Consider the following 18081-nt stretch of genomic DNA (forward strand, 5'->3'; position numbering starts at 1 on the left):
ACCAGAAATATGGATTTCTATCAACCGAATTGCCCAAAACTAACATGGATGATTCCATACAATATTACTTTCATTGAATTTTTATTTTTTTTTATTTAGTCTTTTAGCAGTTGAATTATTTCGTTTAATGGTTTAAAACCAGTATCCGGACTAAACTTTGACATCTACCCATCTGAGATCCACTCAACATCCTCTGATCTTAACTATTCAAGTCAAAATAATTCATCATTTCTGCCTTTTTAGGTAAAAATGGATGTATCATTTGATATAAATGACGTTTTTTGACCATGAATTCCAAGAATAATAAGAATAAAAAAAACCTTTATTAAACCAGCTCAGGTTTTTAAAACAAAAACAACAAAAAAAGCTGGAAAAAGTGAAAAAAAAACATTGGAAAAGCCCCCCCCCCCCCAAAATATTCATTTTCAATCTTGATTAAACTTAAAATGGTGAAAATAAAATGATGATTTTCAAAATAAAATGTACATGTGAAAAAAAGAAAGAAAAAAGCACATTTCAAAAGAAAAAGTAAAATGTCAAACCAAAAAAACAACACAAGGGTTACTTTCAGTCCACCATATAATCGTTGTCTACTGTTTGCCTGTATTTCTTGTGCGTTTACTTGTTTGTGTGTTTTTGGTTTTTTTGCTGTTATTGAAGAAAATGCTGCTGCTGTAATGAGGAAATTTCCCCGTTGTGGGATGAATAAAGTCTAACCTAATCTAGTCTAACAACAGAAGGCGAGGCAGCTTTATGTGTATGGTACATTTCAGCAACAGGGCCACTAAAAGTGCTTCACATACCAATGATTAGCATGGTAAAAGTTACAGTGCAGTAGAAGAAATTAAACATTAAAGTTAAAAACAGCCAAACATATAAAAAGCAGATAAAATAGCCGATGTTAGCCTACTCTCAAATGTCTTTACGTGTTATTTTTTCCTTGTAATTTCACGTTGATTTATTCATTCACTTGTCTAGACCAGTGATTCCCAAAGTGGGGGGTCGGGACCCACAGGGGGGTGGAGAGCCGGGGGGGGGTCGGGACCCACAGGGGTGGAGAGCCGTGGGGGTATCGGGCCCCACAGGGGTGTGGAGAGCCGGGGGGGGTCGGGACCCAGGGGGGTGGAGAGCCGGGGGGTCGGGGACCCACAGGGGTGGGGAGAGACCGGGGGGGGTCGGGACCCACAGGGGGTGGAGAGCCAGGGGGGGGTCGGGGGGGGGGGGGGGTCGGACCCACAGGGGGGTGGAGAGCCGGGGGTGGGGGTGGGGGGGGGGGGGGGGGGTGGGGGGGGGTGGGGTGGGGGGGGGGGGGTCGCAAGTTGATTTCCAGAAATAAAATAAATATTTAAAAACATATAGAATAGCATATGTTCCATGATTTTAACCAACGATAGAACTGTGGCAACATTTAAAATAAAACCAGGCAAATAAGTAACAAGGAACGCTCTTTATTTTTCTTTGACCCCTCTGACCTCGGAGGTCATTGCGACCATTCATTTTGTGTTGCGTTGTTGGTTGTTGTTGTTGTTGTTTGGTGGCGCTGTGCGCGGTTGCGCGCATGTTTATATACGTTATAGTTGGGGGGGGGGGTTTTTTTTTTGTATTTTATTTTTATTATTTATTTTTATAAATGGGACAGTGTATAAGCCGCTGCTTCCACACACCACACACCACCACACACACATCATCATTTAGTGAAACCCAAACTTTATTGACCAATCAGGTCGCTCTACACCAGGCAGAACACATGTCTTTACCATCTCACTCATCCATCCACCGGCGCCCCAGAGGATCAGGGACTTTGTACTTTGTAGAGTGGAAGTACTTCTCTTTACTCTCTACACCAGGGTCTTCAACTTTTTTCCAGGCCAGAGGACCCCAAACTGATGGCGATGGAGGAGCGGGGACCCCCTATTATTATTGTATAACTTATGTGTTTATCAAACTGTCCTATAGTGCCATGTGTGCATTGATGACTGAAAGACTCTTCTGCCTCCATCTATCTGTTTACTACAGTGTGTTGAGTTCATGTTAATGTGGATTTAAAGACATTTCAATTAGTGGAAAAATTGCAGGGGGGGGGGGGGGGGGGTGGGGGGGTGGAGGGGGGGGGGGGAATATAAAAAAAAGTCTAATCCACCAAAACTTTTGCGACCCCCCTGCATGTACCTCCGCGGACCCCCTAGGGTCGCGGACCCCTGTTGAAGACCCCTGCTCTACGGTAAGTCGTCACTTTTACTTTTGGCTTGTTCCAGATATCCTCATTCCTTTTTTCTTTAAAGTACAATTTTTGATTAAACTTAAAATGGTGAAAATAAAAATGATGATTTTCAAAATAAAATGTACATGTATAAAAAAAAAAAATAAAAAAAAAAAAAAACACATTTCAAAAGAAAAAGGAAAATGTCAAACCAAAAAAAACCAAATCGACTCTTCTCACCTTCTTCGTTCTTTAGCCGGTCCAGCTGCCCTTTCTCCATCAGAGCCTCGGCCTCCTTCATGAAGGCGATCATCCCTCCGAAGGGGGGGGACAGAATCTCCTCGATAAACTCCTGGAGGTTCAAGAATTACACCCGTGGGTGGCATTTCTTTATTCATCTTATGTTATCCTGATGGCAGAATAAGCCAAACAGAACCTATAATGATAAGGCTCAGTCATGCAAAAATGAAAATACAGAATTACGTGACATGCTGTGAAAAACGGCAAAATCTTAGAAAAATACAGCGATTTAACAAAGTGGACTTTGAGAAAAAAGCAGTGAAGGAACGTCCCATACTACAGCCCTGGTGTAGCCTACTACTTATGACTGAGTACTTCTACTTTAGAGGAAACCATTGTACTACATTCACCTGGCAGGACGTTGCAGATTTAGTTGTCTTCAGTTTATTAATTTCCAAAATCCAACGCTGTCTAAACGGCTCCAAATTCCAAGTTCATTGTTGCATAGGGAGTGCTCTTCTTTTTAAAAGTTATCTTATTCACCTACATCAGTAATTCTTTTTTGGTACAAATTGTAATTTGGGTATTTTATGATCAAATTATGTTTATGATCAGATTATTTATTTGTAGTCATTTTTTAGATTGCTCTTTGTATTTATTTTTATTTGTGCTGTCATCAGAGCGTCATTGGAAAAGAGAGCTTGCTCGCAATGTCCCTGCCTGAATAAATACAGGTTTTAACAATTGGGAAACCAAGTGTAAAGGAGATCGGATGGTTCATGAGATATTTCAAAGACAACAGACACACATACATACACACGCACGCACAAACAGACATACAGAGATTCCCCGATTTACGGAGAGATGATTTGTGACGTTTACCTGTGTCCGGGCCAGGAGCAGCTGCTGGAAACCTTCCACCTCTTTACTGTCGTCTGCTGCCCTCTCCTGGACAGACAGGGGACAACAAGCACCACACAGACGTTACCATAACCGTACGTACACACCGCCACCGACTTGAGCTGCAAAAAAGCTCTGGCCGCCCCGCCAAGGCCGCTTGTCAAAAAGTACGGGGAAGCTTTGTGACGCTTTGGCCGCTCTGACGTGGCGGCGTTTTCTGTTCGACCGGGAGAAGCTCACGCAGCCACGGCCAATACACTGACACTAGAAACCTTTATACATTACTATATAATGACAGAAGTTCTATTAATTGGTCGCAACGGGGTCTGTTAGCAGTTAGCTCGCTCGTTAGCCGCTGAGCCGTAGCGGCGTGCAGGCAGAGCGAGCAGCCGCCGGACTAATCTAGGGACCCAGACTAACCTAGTGATCCAGACTAACCTAGGGACCCTGACTAACCTAGGGACCCAGACTAACCTAGTGATCCAGACTAACCTAGGGACCCGACTAACCAGTGATCCAGACTTAGGGAACCAGATACTAGTGACCCAGACTAACCTAGTGATCCAGACTAACCTAGGGACCCAGACTAACTAGGCCAGATAACTAGTGACCCGTGCTGTGAGCGGATGTGACCGGCAGGTAGCGTTAACTTTGCCTATGTAACAAACAACGTTATATTATAAACAAAAGGTAACCCAGCAACGGGATTATGAGCTTGTCCCGGAATAATGTTTTGGTAGGAACCAAAGATTACATGTATGTTTCTCCAGGAACAGCCAGCGTGAAGGACGTCTATATTCCGATTGGCGGCTGGCGTTAGCCGCTGCTTGCCGCTGACCGCGTCATAGCTCATTACCATAAAGTTGAAAAATTTCAACTTTTTTGATTGACGCTCAACACGCTCAAAACGCCCAAAACGCGACGCCGACAGATTTGCCGCTCCTTGCAGCTGAGAGAAGCTTCCATTGAAAATGAATGACTTCCGGTATCTTTAGACGCTCAAGTCGGTGGCGGTGTGAACGTACGGTTAGGAGTCGACATTTTCCAAGGTCAAAGTTGAAAACACTCCCCCTGAAGGGAGTTGGGAGGTCAGACAACCTCGCAGTACTCCATTGGAGACATCTCTCCATGTGTGTGTATTTCAGGCCTGTGTGTGATTACTAACAGAGTGTGAACTGTAATTTCCCCACTGGGGATTAATAAACAAATTAAAAAAAAAACCACATGGTTGGTTTCTGCATCATTATTAGTGAAAGCTGTGTTAACATACAGTTATAAGCACTTCTGTCTTATTTGTGTCTCACTAAAATCAGCCATACACACAGTCCTGTCCAACTTCTAACAGTGGACACGTTATGTATATTTGTATGCACAAAAACAGCGTAATGCGTTGTTTTCAACTGTTATGACATGGCTCGGTTGAATTCTAATGTAGAAAACGGCCTGCTATTTTCTTGATAACACACCGTTGCCATAGACGCAGTTCTGTTCACTCTGGCGGACAGCTATCAATCAATCCGCTGAAAGAAGTCCGGGTAATTTATCAGCTGTGGGGAAAAGTGGCGCAAATTCTGTCCTCCAGTTTAAGCAAAGACAGCAGATCAGCTGTCAGAACAGCAGGTACAACAACGCTAACTAGTTAGCGTAGCTACATTGCAACATGTTTAATATTAACTCACAGGTGCGTCACCATGCAGCGGCTGTGCAAAAAGGAAACGAGATGAAGGCTGATCACCCTGTCGGGGTTGTATTCGCTGTAACAACCGCCTCGCTCTACATTGTCCCTTACACATGGACCTTTTTCCCAGCAGACATTTTGACTTGTCATAGTAGGACAAGCACAGCTGAAATTAACAACCTTAACCATGGCTCGATTCCATCAAGTGTCCCAGTAAGCTCTTTCAGTGGGTCCGCATGCACAACACCAGGGCCTCCCCTTGAGGAAAGCAGCCATCACTAATGGTTTTGAGCACAGCTGTGCTTTTCCACTATGACACGTCGACATGTCTGCAGCGAAAAAGGCAAGGCAGCTTTATCTGTAGAGCACATTTCAGCAACAGGGCAATTCAAAGTGCTTTACACAAAATTCATAAAATAGATAAAACACAAGTGTAAACTTGAGACCACCTTCCCACTAATTAGTCCATGTTAGTGCTCCTTTGGTGATCCCCCTCAGTGTCTCTACCCTTCACGACTCTACTTTTAGAGACGTTACCTTTCGTCTCCTTGGACTCTTCTTCTCACTAATTAAGCCGATCTAGCGCTGCCTTTCGTGTCTATTTTTGACACTACACATTAACACTTTTTCTTTAAAGTGCGACCCTTTGAGTCTGTCTTTCTCTGTATAAAACCCTAACCCTAACCCACTTGAGACTATCTTCAGACTAATTAGTCCATGTTAGTGCTCCTTTGGTGATCACCCTCAGTGTCTCTACCCTTCACAACTTTTAGAGACGTTACCTTTTTGTCTCCTTGGACTCTTCTTGACACTAAATTAAGCCGATCTAGCGCTGCCTTTTTGCGTCTACTTAACGACCTTCTATTGCAGGTCTATTGGAAACAATAACAACCCCACAATTTAAAAAAAATCGGACTTGTAAATGTAACGCATTCAACTCGGGTGCGACATCATTCCTAGCTCCGGCTTTCCGAGTTCTGAGGCAATGAAAACGCGCTGTAAAAGACAAGCAGGAAGATGCGAGTCGTCCCAGCTCACCATGAGGACGCTGAGCAACATGTCGTAGTTGTTGATGAGGAAGATGAGCTGGTCTCTTCTGGAGGGAAACTCCGCCGCCATCTTTAGCACAAAGTTCTCCACCTCAACCTGCAAGACAAATCAAGTTTTTACCACACATGACCCGTTCAGTCTGTGGAACAGAGTAATGAAATAAAGTCACCATTTATTTCACTGCAGTAGAACATGTTACATGTAACAGGACACCGTGATCTCTACCGGCTTTTATTTTTACATTAAAATGTGTAAATACTTTGGCTTTACAGTGTACTTCAAATTGTGTATCTTTGAAACGGGTATGATATATTCCAGTCTGGGATTATCCATCAACATCCATTCCTTTAATTTTAGTCTAAAAAATTCCCAATTTCTGCTTTTCTAACTCGAACATTAGGTATAATTTCCTATAAATGAGGTTTATTGACCATAAATTCCAAAAACTGTAAAACTAAAGTGTGACAAACATCAAACAAAAGCATAAACAGTGATGAAATAAGGGACAAAAACATGAGAAAAAGTTAAAAACATCGGGAAAAAAAAAGTCTCAGTAAAAGTGGTGATTGTCAATTTTGATAGGAAGACAACACAAGGGTTATATCAGAGTGTGTTTGTATGTGTGTGTGTGTGTGTTTTACCTGCAGCTGCCCCAGCAGAGTGTGGGTTCTCTCGTTGGGAAACGTCTGGTTGATGCTGACGATGGCCGACGAGAACTCTGCGTAGCGACGAGTGATCTGAAATCCCAAACACACACACACACACACACACAACCACACACACACACACACACACACACACACACACACACCACACACACACACACACACACACACCACACACACACACACACACACACACACACACCACACACACAACACACACAACACACACACACAACACACACACACACACCACACACACACACACACACACACACACACACACACACACACACACACACAGCGTCAGTCCTGTATAAAGTACTTGAAAGCAATACTTGAGTAAAGGTATCTAACAAGAAATTGACTTTGGTAGAAGTTAAGAGTCCCGTTTTAGGATATCACTGGAGCAAAAGTCTTAAAGTATCGGCTATTTGCTGTACTTAAGTATGAAAAGTAATTTTCTCACATAAAATGTAAGTAATTGTGGCTTCCTTACAGTAAAGCGTAATATTCAGGGTTTCCACTACTGAAAACATCAAGTCTGACAAAGAGAAAAGCAGATGTCATTTTTATTTGTTTGTGAGGAAGAATATTTCCCACCAAACATTTCTCGCTAGTGACGAAGAGGCTGAGGGGAAACATATCGGAGTAAAAGCATACATTTTATTTAGGAAATGCAGTGGCGTAAAACTGACAGTTTCTATAAATATAAATAGCAAAGTACAGAAACGTGAAAACTATCCTTAAGTATAGTAACAAAGTATTCTGACTGGTCTGTGTGGAGTGCTGTCGGGTGTGTCGAGAGTTCAGCTTGATCTACGTGTCAAAGGGTTGAAGGAGCTGAGGGAGTCAAGAGGGGGGTGTGTGTGTGTGTGTGTGTGTGTGTGTGTGTGTTTTAATAGCCTTTAATATATTCTTGGCTTAATCAACACAATTGAGCCATTTAGGGACAAGTTTTAACCTTTACCCTGTTGAGTGTCTCCGTTTCCTTCAACCCTTTTACACTGATTTATGATGTATGTGGTGATACATGTGCGATCAAACACATGCAGGGAGGGTGTGTGTGTGTGTGTGTGTGTGTGTGTGTGTGTGTGTAGACCTACATAGTGTGGTCTGGTGTCCAGTACTCCTAGTTTCTGAGGGTCTGTGTTTCTGATGCTGTGGATGTTCATCTCCAGAATCAGTTCGAATCTTGGCCACAGCAGCTCCAACACGGCCTCCCAGTACCTGCAGACAGACAGACAGACAGACAGACAGACAGAGAGAGACACACAGAGTGAGAGACACACAGAGTGAGAGACACACAGACAGACAGATTTAGGAGTGATGATTTAGGAGCGATTTCATTAATCTTTCCAGGATGATTTCATTCACGTTTTTCTAAACTGTCAAAAACACTTTAAGAATGCGCCTCTTTCTCCAATACTGATAGGCCTAGCATAATCTCGCTTTGCCAGACCTTCCTCCCTAACACTGTGGAGGAGGGTCTGGCTTGTCCACACAGTATTCCGGGATGGGAGAAAAACATGCTCTGGTTTATTGGCATTGCTTTGAACCAATCACAATCGTCTAAGGCGCCGCTAAGTGCTTCACGGAACCACCGCGCTGCTGCAAAATGGCCTCGGGGAAGGAACTTGTTTTGGTGGAACATGTTGTACGTTCAAAGGTAGTTTTAGTCGTGCAACAGAAAACTCAGATTGGACGGATAGCCTCGCTAGCTGTCTGGATTTACCCTGCAGAGAAATCCACCGGAGGTTAGAACGCCAACACAAAGAAAGAGAAAGGAAACTAAAATCCAGTCATGAGCGGTCACGGAAGGCTTTTATCATGTGGATGCGGCGACAGTGTTGTTGTCATTACTTAGAATTCCTCATGGGGGCGACAGAGACCACGCACTATAGCTTTAACCCTCATGTTGTCCTTGGGTCAAATTGACCCGTTTTCAGTTAATTTTTATTTTTTGTCACAAAAAATGGACTGCTGGTTTACGCACTGAGTGAGTTACAATACCTTCGAGGCCCTGAAACAGACCAACATTGACAACTGAATTCCAAGCGCACTCGTTTAGTCACTGATGGGACACTGACTTGTCGAGGGCGGGGATGGTCCTCTTGGCGGTGATGGCTCGGAACCGCAGGATGATGTGGATGCAGAGGAAGACGGCGATGCTGTCGTAGCAGTCGGACACATACGTGGACATGCTCTTCTGCAGAGACGGAGCAGACACAGACAGAGAACAGGACTGACTTACACAATATGAATGTCGTCTCCACGTGGCATTAAACACATTTCAACAGTGCGGAACGTGAGGCTTGAGGTGCATTGTGGGTACCAGGAACATGCTGAGCGTCTTCCCCATGATGCTGTTGAAGAGGTCGAGGGCGGAGTTTCCCGTCACCATGAAGAAGTCGGAGAGGAAGAGGTACTCCCTGCAGCCGTTGTCCAGCAGCGCGTAGTGCTGGCTGCGGAACAGCGTCTCATACGGATACTGGAGGACAAAGAGAAGCATTTCATGTACATGATCTTCTGTTATGATACGATACAACTTGTGTAAGAGCCATCAGAATCAGAACCAGCTTCATTTGCCAGGTATGAGGACACATACGAGGAATTTTTCTTTGGAGCATCGTTGCTCACAATGTGCTTACACATACAAAACAACCAAAACAATATATACACACACACACACACTAATATATAGACAATATATACACAACATATACATACTCTAAACGGAAACAATACAGAAGCCTGAGTGCAATGAAGAGTTCAATTAAATTATTCATATGTGGAACATATACAGTGCAAAGGATACTGGGATAAATAGTATTATGTTATTATATTACAATATGGACAGTATGAACATTATGAACAGTTCTGAAATAGGAAATGAGAATGATGAATAAAAAAATGAAAAAATGTTCATTTGTTTTGCGTTTAAGACACACATTGTCCACTGGTGTTACTAGGGGGGGTGGGGTGTTAATCGGAGGAGCCCAGAGGATTTTTCACTGCATCAATAAACTGAAAATATTGTTATGTCTCTTAACTGAGAATCTCAGAAACTTAAGAAACTGAACTCATCTTTTTCCATTTAGAAAATTTGGATAGTCCTACGACCTCAGATTTGGGGTTGGATTTTATATTTTTATGTTACTAATAAATAAAAAAAACGTATTCCTATTTATCTGTTATTGTTCTTAAGGTTTTGGGTGCTTGGTGTTGAACATTTTATTGTCATTTGTTGTGTGTTTGCGGTTTCACACTTGTCCTTGTGCGGGCACTAACCCCAATTTTTTGGGGCTTTTATTGCCTTTATCTGATAGGTAAGATTAAGGAAGGAACGTGTAAAGGAGAGGGGGGTGGCATGCAGCAAATGGCCCCGGGTTGGAATTGAACTAGAGCCGCCGCGGTAAGGACTGAACCTCGGTACACGGGGCGCACGCTCTACCAGGCGAGCTACGAGGGCGCCCCAACAACGATTGATTAAAGATAATTTGTTGCATTGATTGATCAACAGCTGAAGGTTATACATCATTCCGTCTGATATGTTAATGACAGTAACCCCTCGTTATATCAGGCATCTTATCGGGCGCCCGGGTAGCTCACCTGGTAGAGCAGGCGCCCAGATCCAGAGGCCCAGTCCTCAACGGAGCGGCTCAGGGGACTTTGAGATGCATCTTGATATAATAAATGCTATACATATAATAATAAATGCTATACAGATTAACTGAGCCAGGTCCACAGGGATAGTAGTATGTAAAAAAGTTAAAAACTAAATTAATAATATAGATATAATACATATTAAACGCACTGGAATCGGATTGGTACTGGATATCGGCCGATACGCAGGTTCAGGTATCGAAATCCGTATCTGAAAGGAAGAAAATCGGAACACCTCTACGACAATCCAATTTGTGAATTAATTTAGGTAATTTGTGATAAATAATTATTAAAATGAAAAGAATACAAACTTATCCATCTATACAGTATACATTATTATACATTATCTAATGATGAGGACCCTAATTCTAGCTCCTGCTCAGCAGATTGGGTGAAAACGTGTCGGGGTGTTTGTGGCGTCTCACCCTGCTGTCTCCTCTCTGAGCCGTATGCGGGACCAGGATCGGCCCCTCCAGCTCCGTGGGACTCAGGATGCCCCCCCTCTGGCCCAGAGTGAAGATGGTGTTCCTGCTCTTCAGAGACGGCTTGGAGAAGAAACCTGCAGCAGGAAGTCAAGGAGCTGCACGTGCTTCAGTTTACACAGTTTCAGCGGTGTCCGCGTGCGATGGCGCCACGAGAGACTCCCTCGGGACCAGTTACTGAGCAGATATCAGATCTGCGTGTTCTCATGATCGGTATGTGAGACACGCCTGGGTAATTAGGTGAGCATGTACAGTACAAACAACCACTGAACAGGCCCTGAGGCGTGTCTTTTTTCTTAATTTCAAACCTTTCCTCTATCATCTGCCAGTTCTTGTTATCATTCTTGGAAAGGAGCCACCGTTGTTTCAGTGGGACGTGTTCGAACACTTGAACACTCGGAGGCGGCTGTGGCTCAGTGGTAGAGCGGTTGCCTGCCACTTGGAAGGTTGGTGGTTCAATCCCTGGCCTTGCAGTCCCATATCGAAGTGTCCTTGGGCAAGACACTGAACCCCAAGTTGCGAGTTGAATGTGTGTATCTGGAGAGCACCTTGTACGGCAGCCAGAATGGTTCCTTTGATTATTCGTTAAAACTAGAAAAGCGCTTTATAAAATACAGCAAATTTACATTAACACTTCGTCTGTGTCAAAGAAACTACTAAAAACAACAACATGTAGAGTCATTACGACCTTGTGACGACATTAGAAGGATACATTAGTAACATATCAGTCACACCATAACTCCTCCTATCTGTGTGGGTTTGTTTCCTTGTTACCTGTGTGTCCAGCAGCTGCATATTAACTAAAGCTCCTCCCAGACAGCTGCTGCACAGGACCAAACGACGGAGGTCCGACCTATTCTTGCTGACCAGACTGCAATCAGAACCAGATCAACATATTAACTGGATTCAATGATCCGGCCTGTCATAGTTAGGTAAATAACCTAAGGGGGACTTAGCCGTATGCTAATGCAGGGCTTCTTAAAGCAGGGATCTTCAACAGGGGGTCCGGGACCCCTTAACAAAGATAAACTGGCCTATAGGTAAAGTAGTCATTAAGATCCACAGATACAGTTCAACCTAAGGATTCACTATGCCACGTGCATGTTTGTTGAAATCCTGCCAACAATTATTAGGGTATTTAAATAGCTTATTGTTGTATGCAAAAGAGCCAGCCAATCCTACTAATAACCACACCTCTTCACGTATGAATGTTTGTGTCTCTACAGATTTAGGGAGTCTAGGCAACGGCATGCAGAGTCCAAAATAAGCACCACCCACCAGCCAAATGCTGGTATGATAGTAAAGTGGTAGATTTGATCACTCACTAACCAAGAAAACAACGCTGGTCAAATTTGAACATGCACTAGCCACTTCCCTTGGCCTTTGGAATTACACTAACCCCCCCCCACATCATCACACACCCTTCACCATACATAGAGATTGGCATGGTTTTATTTTAGTTAGTTGTAATCTTTCTCAAGCCACTGTACATATTAATGAATGTTTACTAGCTAGTTTTTGGTGGCACATTACTGAGTAAATCAGTGGAATGACGTTTAAAGGATATTTTTCTTGGCTGTGTCTTCTACTCCCATCAGGTCATCTTTGTCTGCGACCTCCTCGTACTGCCGACAGAACACAGAAACATCACAAAACAAATACCGAAACACGTAGCCGCTGATACTACATTCCTGCCAGACTTACCGAAATAATCTCTCTTTTTCCTCCGTATGCTATCAGCTTTATTTGATTAAATTCAACATGTTTCTGTTTATAAGTGGATTCTGATCAGGGCTGCAACAACAACTATCTTCTCAAGAATGGATGAGTTGTTGGGTCTAAAAATGTCAGAAATTGGTGAAAAATGTGGATCAGTGTATCCCAAAAAGCCCAAGAAGACGTCCTCAAATGTCTTGTGTTGTCCACAACTCAAAGATATTCAGTTAACTGTCAAATAACGATATGTATTTGATCAAATAGGCCAGGGAGATATGGCCAAAAATCTTCTATCTGGATCCAGTTAATATCTCTTTAACGATATATACATTTATATATAATGTTGTGGCAATATTCATATTCATATATGAATGAATGTATAGATATATAACCCATTTCCATCACTGTTTTTTCAACATTGCGAAAGAAACAATATAGAAAAATATATATACGTTAAACACTTTGATATTGTTTTGACGCTATACATCATTGGCGCCATGTCATATTGCCCAGCCCTATGAGGCAATGTATGCTACATTTGTCTAGAAAACTACATTGTGATTAGAAAGCTTGTGTTAATATATAAAAGAACCCCTAATCTGCCCAGCAACAAGGCCTTGTCTAAAATAAAGCACGGGAGCCCCGACGAAGCTGAGTCTTACTGTAGCTGTGAGGATTCATTCATGTGTGAGTTGGAGGAAACAGAAGCTGTGAGAATCCACCGACCTGCACTTTGAGCAGCCGGCTGCTGTACGACTTGAAGTAGCTGTAGTAAATCTTGCTCATCGTGTCCACGTACTCGTCTCTGATCTCCTTTGCGACCGTTCTCTCATTGGCCAAAAGGAACTGGTAGAAAAATCTACAGCGAGACGAAACAAAGCACAGAGTCAAAGGGGTGCAGGTCTACATGTCAGGACAGGGTTTCTCCCAGACCGACGGCAGCATTAACGCAGAGCCCAATAGATTCTGTTATAACAGAATCAAGGATGGAATCGTAAAATTGAGAATTTAAGAAAGAAAAAAAAACTATTCAAAGACCGATTCTTAATGCCAACCCATTTATTTCCAAAACAGATAATTAGAGGGTAAAAAAATTGACTGTTGTCCAGCGTTGTGTGGAATCAATCATGTTATTTTGGGAAGTTAAAAAAAACATTGCTATAGGAAAACGGGTCAGTTTGACCCAAGGAAAACATGCGCACACAGAGGACAACATGAGGACAACATGAGGTCAACATGAGGACAACATGAGGACAACATGATCACCATGAGGCAACATGAGGCACATGAGGACAACATGAGGTCAACATGAGGACAACATGAGGACACATGAGGTCACAATGAGGTCAACATGAGGACAACATGAGGACAACATGATCACAACATGGAGGAACATAGGACAACATGAGACAACATGAGGACAACATGAGGACAACATGAGGACAACATGGCAACATGAAGACAACATGAAGACACATAGACACATGAGTCAACATGAGTCAACATAGACACCACAGGACAATATGATCACAACTGAAGACACATGAGGACAACATGAGGACAACATGAGGTCAACATGAGGACAACATGAGGACAACATGAGGACAACATGAGGGTTAAGAGCGTCCTGGAGAAGCAGCAGGGGGCGCTGTGCTCACCTGTACTTCAGCAGCGTGTTCTGTGGGATCTGGTAGTTTGTCATCGGCTTCCTGAACGAGTAGATCTTCTGAAGAATGAACTCTCGAATCTTTGACACCGCCTGAAGTGAGAAAGAAACATTCATTAAGTCTCATGTCATTTAGAGAGTCATTTCACAGAAGAGTAAGGATAATGGAAAATCAGGGGAGAACCAGTTTCTTCAAATAAAAAAAAGAGACCGACAGAGATGACTCTGCAGAATGTTTGTGCCGCACAAAATATTCATATAATTTTGTGTGTTTTTGCATTAATGATGGCTTTTCATCCAACTGTTTTCTTTAGAGCTGCAACAACTAGTCAATTAACAGATCAAAAAAAAATTATATTTTAATTTTTCAATTTTCCATTCAAGCTAAAAGTGTTAGATAGTGATCTTGTTCTTATAATGTAGTTAATTTAATATTTTTCTTTGGGGGGTTGGGGCTAGCAAAAGAGATCTGATGAAGTCACTTTAGGCTGTATGTGTTGTGATCTAATTGTTTCAGTAGGGCCAACTTTAATACCTAAGGAGTAAATCTCATCAGCGTCAGTGAGCCGATAAGCATGCAGCATGCTTCTGCCAAGATCTAATAATAATAATAATAATAATAAAAATACATTTCATTTAACAGCGCCTTTCTAAGCACTCAAGGTCGCTTTACAGACAATAAAAGACAGATACCGGGAACAGAAAAGTATAAACAGTTATGAAAAAATGACACAAATGTATTATTTGATTTTCAATTTTGCGTTCAAGATAAAAATGTGTTAGTTACCAATACAATTAGGCTGTATGTGTTGTGATCTGTGTGTTTCAGTAGGGCTGGGTTCTGGATCAACACTTTCAATGCGTGACCACATTGCCTAGTATCAAAAAATACCTCGACACTCATCACCCAACTTTAATACCTAAGGAGTAAAAACATCAGCGTCAGTGAGCCAATAAGCACGCAGCATGCTTCTGCCCAGATCTAATCATGTTTGTGATTGGCTGTTTAATGTTGCCCGTTGCAGAGATTAATGGTGTTGAAATGAATCACAGCATCGATGCAGTGACAGACGATTTATATTGCCTAATGATGTTACTTTTTTAGTTTTTGCCTTTTGTCTGCTGACTCCGCTACATACATATTAAGAGCAGGTACAATAAAAATGGGAGGTCATGTATACCTGACTGCTCGAACTTGTTGATAAAGAACATGTGTATGTAATACATTTTGGGATATCATCAGGATATCTAATCGATTTGAATCGTTGACAGGATAACAGAATCAGACCAGTGAGGGTTCACACCACTAGCAGAGACAAGCAGGTAAAACTCTACGTTACAGAGACGGCTCACGTAGTAGGAGCTGGAAAATAAATAAAAAGATCTGTGCCGTCATGTGTAACGTTGTCATTGTTTTGGTTAATATTCATGTTTATAAAATCGGAAGTAGGAAAAAGTATTGTTTTGGAACCGGTATCTAAGATTTCTGCTTACCCGGCCCTATGATTTATAGACCAACATTTAACAGTCACTTAGTTACTCAGTTATTACTTAGTTATGTCCAAATACATTTTTCAAAAAGTAAAGCAGCAAGGGGCGTGTGACGAGACACCCCGCTCACGAGACGAGACACGAGGTCGAGACGAGATTTTGACATTATTTTACAGAAAGCTTCAATGAAGAAATAAGACTGGAAAAAAGCCCTTTATTCAGTCAAAACACACAAAATAAAAAATAAAAAACGAGCACTGAAAGGTTTCGCAAACAACAAACTCAAATGACCGGCTTCTCTCGGTATAACTGCTGGGTTTTACAGGCAGCTGTTTTCTTTCGCTATTTCTCTACAAAAGTAAACTCAAGAGGCGACGTTGGAGAACGGGCGAGGGATCTTCTATGATAGTTTCAAGGCTGCTGCTCTGCACTTGTGTGCTGATAATATACCGAGACACTTTACCTCGACGAGACATCTCGTCACATTTAATCTAACGAGAGGGGACGAGATCTCGTCACACCTCTAGCAGCAACGTATCCACTGTTGAGAAGTTTGTTAGAAACTGCCCCCCCCCCCCCCCCCCCCCCCCCCCCCCCCCCCCCCTCTGTTCCTCACCTTGAGTTTGAGGCGGTCGACGATGTCCTGGATGTCGGCGCAGGCCAGCGTCTCTCTGAAGCTCAGCTCTTTGGCGAAGTTGATCTTGTTGTTGAGCTCGTGGAGCTGCTCCAGAAACTCCTGCTCCGTCACTGGGCTGTCCAGGATGGTGCTGCCGCAGATACAAAATTAGACAGTCGTGTTCAAAATAATGGTGGTCCAACATCACTAACCTCATCAAGCATATTTTTTGGTAGAAGTGATATTTCTACATGGCAAATAATGTACTAGTAAGTGACACGCATGCTGCTCATTCTGTGAACTTGAATCTGTAATTAAAAGGCGCATGTTCTAAATAATTGCAGTGTTGTGTTCAATTAGTGAGGTGTTTGATTCTGTGAAGAAACAGGTGTCGATTATGGCCCATATTTAAGGAAGGAAGGAAGGAAGTTGTGCATGCTGGTTATGGTTGCATTTCACACTGAAACACTCAGCAAAATGGCTCGTTCCAGACATTGCTCTGAGGAACAGTGGACTTTGATTAAACTGTTGATAGGATGGGGGAAAAAATATAAAGAAGTGCAGAAAATGGTAGGCTGCTCAGCCCAAATGATTTCAAATGCCTTGAAATGGCGTCCGAAGCCTGAACGACGTGGGGGGAAAACAGTCAACTACCATTCAAATGGATGGAAGAACGGCCAAAATGTCAAAGGCTCAACCAATGATCAGCTCCAGGAAAATCAAAAGAATACTTAGAGTTACCCGTGAGTACTGTTACGATCAGAAGAAGGCTATGGGAAGCAAAGCTATCAGGTAGAAGCCCCCCCCGCCCCCCCCACCCCCCCACCCCCCCCCGACCTCCCACCCCCCCCCCCCCCGCCCCCCCCCCCCTCCCCGTCACCCACCCCCACCCAAACCCCCCCCCCACCCCACCCATCCTATCCCCCCCACCCCACACCCCCCGCCCCCCCCCACCCCCCCCCCCCCCACCCGCCGCACCCACCCCCCCCCGCACCCCACCCCCCCCCCCCACCCCCACCCCCCCCCACCCCCCCCCCCCCCGCGCCACCCCCGCCCCCCCCCCCCCCCCCCCACCCCCCCCCACCCCCCAGCCCCCGCCCACCCCCCCGCCCCCCACCCACCCCCCCGCCCCCCCCGCCCCCCTCCCCCCGCCCCCCCCCCCCCCCCCCCCCCCCCGGGAACCAGGAAGAGTCCCCGGTGGACTGAATAGGTTGAAATTTGCCAAAGGACACATTGACTGGCCAAAGGAGAAATGGAGCAACATTCTGTCTTTTTGGGGTCTAGGGGACGCAGACAGTTTTTCCGACGACCCCCATGCACTAAATTCAAGCCCCAGTACACTGTGGAGACGGTAAAACATGGTGGTGCTGACATCATCTTGTGGGGATGTTTCTCATACTGTGGTGTTGGGCCTATATGTCACATACCAGGGATCATGGATCAAATTTCAATACATCAAAATACTTGAAGAGGTCATGTTGCCTTATGGTGAAATGGGCCTTTCAACAAGACAATGACCTAAAACACAGCAGTAAGGAGCAAAGTCTGGGCTCCAGATGAACCAGATTGATGTTATGTAGTGGCCAGCCCAATCCCTGGACCTCAATCCAACAGAACACTTGTGGGGTGACATCAAAAATACTGTTCCTGAGGCCAAACCCAGCAATGCAGAGGATCTGTGGATTGTAGTTCAATGGTCCTGGGCTGGAATACC

General features: G+C 43.7%; 1 protein-coding gene and 1 long non-coding RNA gene across 4 annotated transcripts in view; one reads left to right on the forward strand and one right to left on the reverse strand.

The window, feature by feature from the left end:
* vps52 (VPS52 subunit of GARP complex) overlaps nucleotides 1-18081 on the reverse strand; it is a 29870-nt gene that overhangs the window by 2625 nt on the left and 9164 nt on the right. For 2 of the 3 annotated variants that reach the window (XM_032519833.1, XM_032519832.1), the window contains exons 7-18: nucleotides 16368-16518; nucleotides 14253-14353; nucleotides 13321-13453; nucleotides 12446-12503; nucleotides 10822-10955; nucleotides 9066-9221; nucleotides 8821-8939; nucleotides 7837-7960; nucleotides 6710-6805; nucleotides 6057-6164; nucleotides 3323-3388; nucleotides 2441-2552 (exon numbers count right to left, since the gene is read on the reverse strand). In XM_032519833.1, coding sequence (XP_032375724.1) covers nucleotides 2441-2552; nucleotides 3323-3388; nucleotides 6057-6164; nucleotides 6710-6805; nucleotides 7837-7960; nucleotides 8821-8939; nucleotides 9066-9221; nucleotides 10822-10955; nucleotides 12446-12503; nucleotides 13321-13453; nucleotides 14253-14353; nucleotides 16368-16518 — 1358 coding nt within the window. The remainder of the gene's footprint in view (nucleotides 1-2440; nucleotides 2553-3322; nucleotides 3389-6056; nucleotides 6165-6709; nucleotides 6806-7836; nucleotides 7961-8820; nucleotides 8940-9065; nucleotides 9222-10821; nucleotides 10956-12445; nucleotides 12504-13320; nucleotides 13454-14252; nucleotides 14354-16367; nucleotides 16519-18081) is intronic. The other variant, XM_032519834.1, reaches the window with a different exon arrangement.
* Nucleotides 17930-18081, forward strand: part of LOC116691952 (uncharacterized) — a 20713-nt gene continuing 20561 nt past the window's right edge. Inside the window, exon 1 of the long non-coding RNA XR_004332590.1 lies at nucleotides 17930-17943. This is a non-coding gene — a long non-coding RNA (uncharacterized LOC116691952). The remainder of the gene's footprint in view (nucleotides 17944-18081) is intronic.

Source organism: Etheostoma spectabile, chromosome 7 (assembly GCF_008692095.1).
Source record: "Etheostoma spectabile isolate EspeVRDwgs_2016 chromosome 7, UIUC_Espe_1.0, whole genome shotgun sequence".
NCBI classification, from domain to species: Eukaryota; Metazoa; Chordata; class Actinopteri; order Perciformes; family Percidae; genus Etheostoma; species Etheostoma spectabile.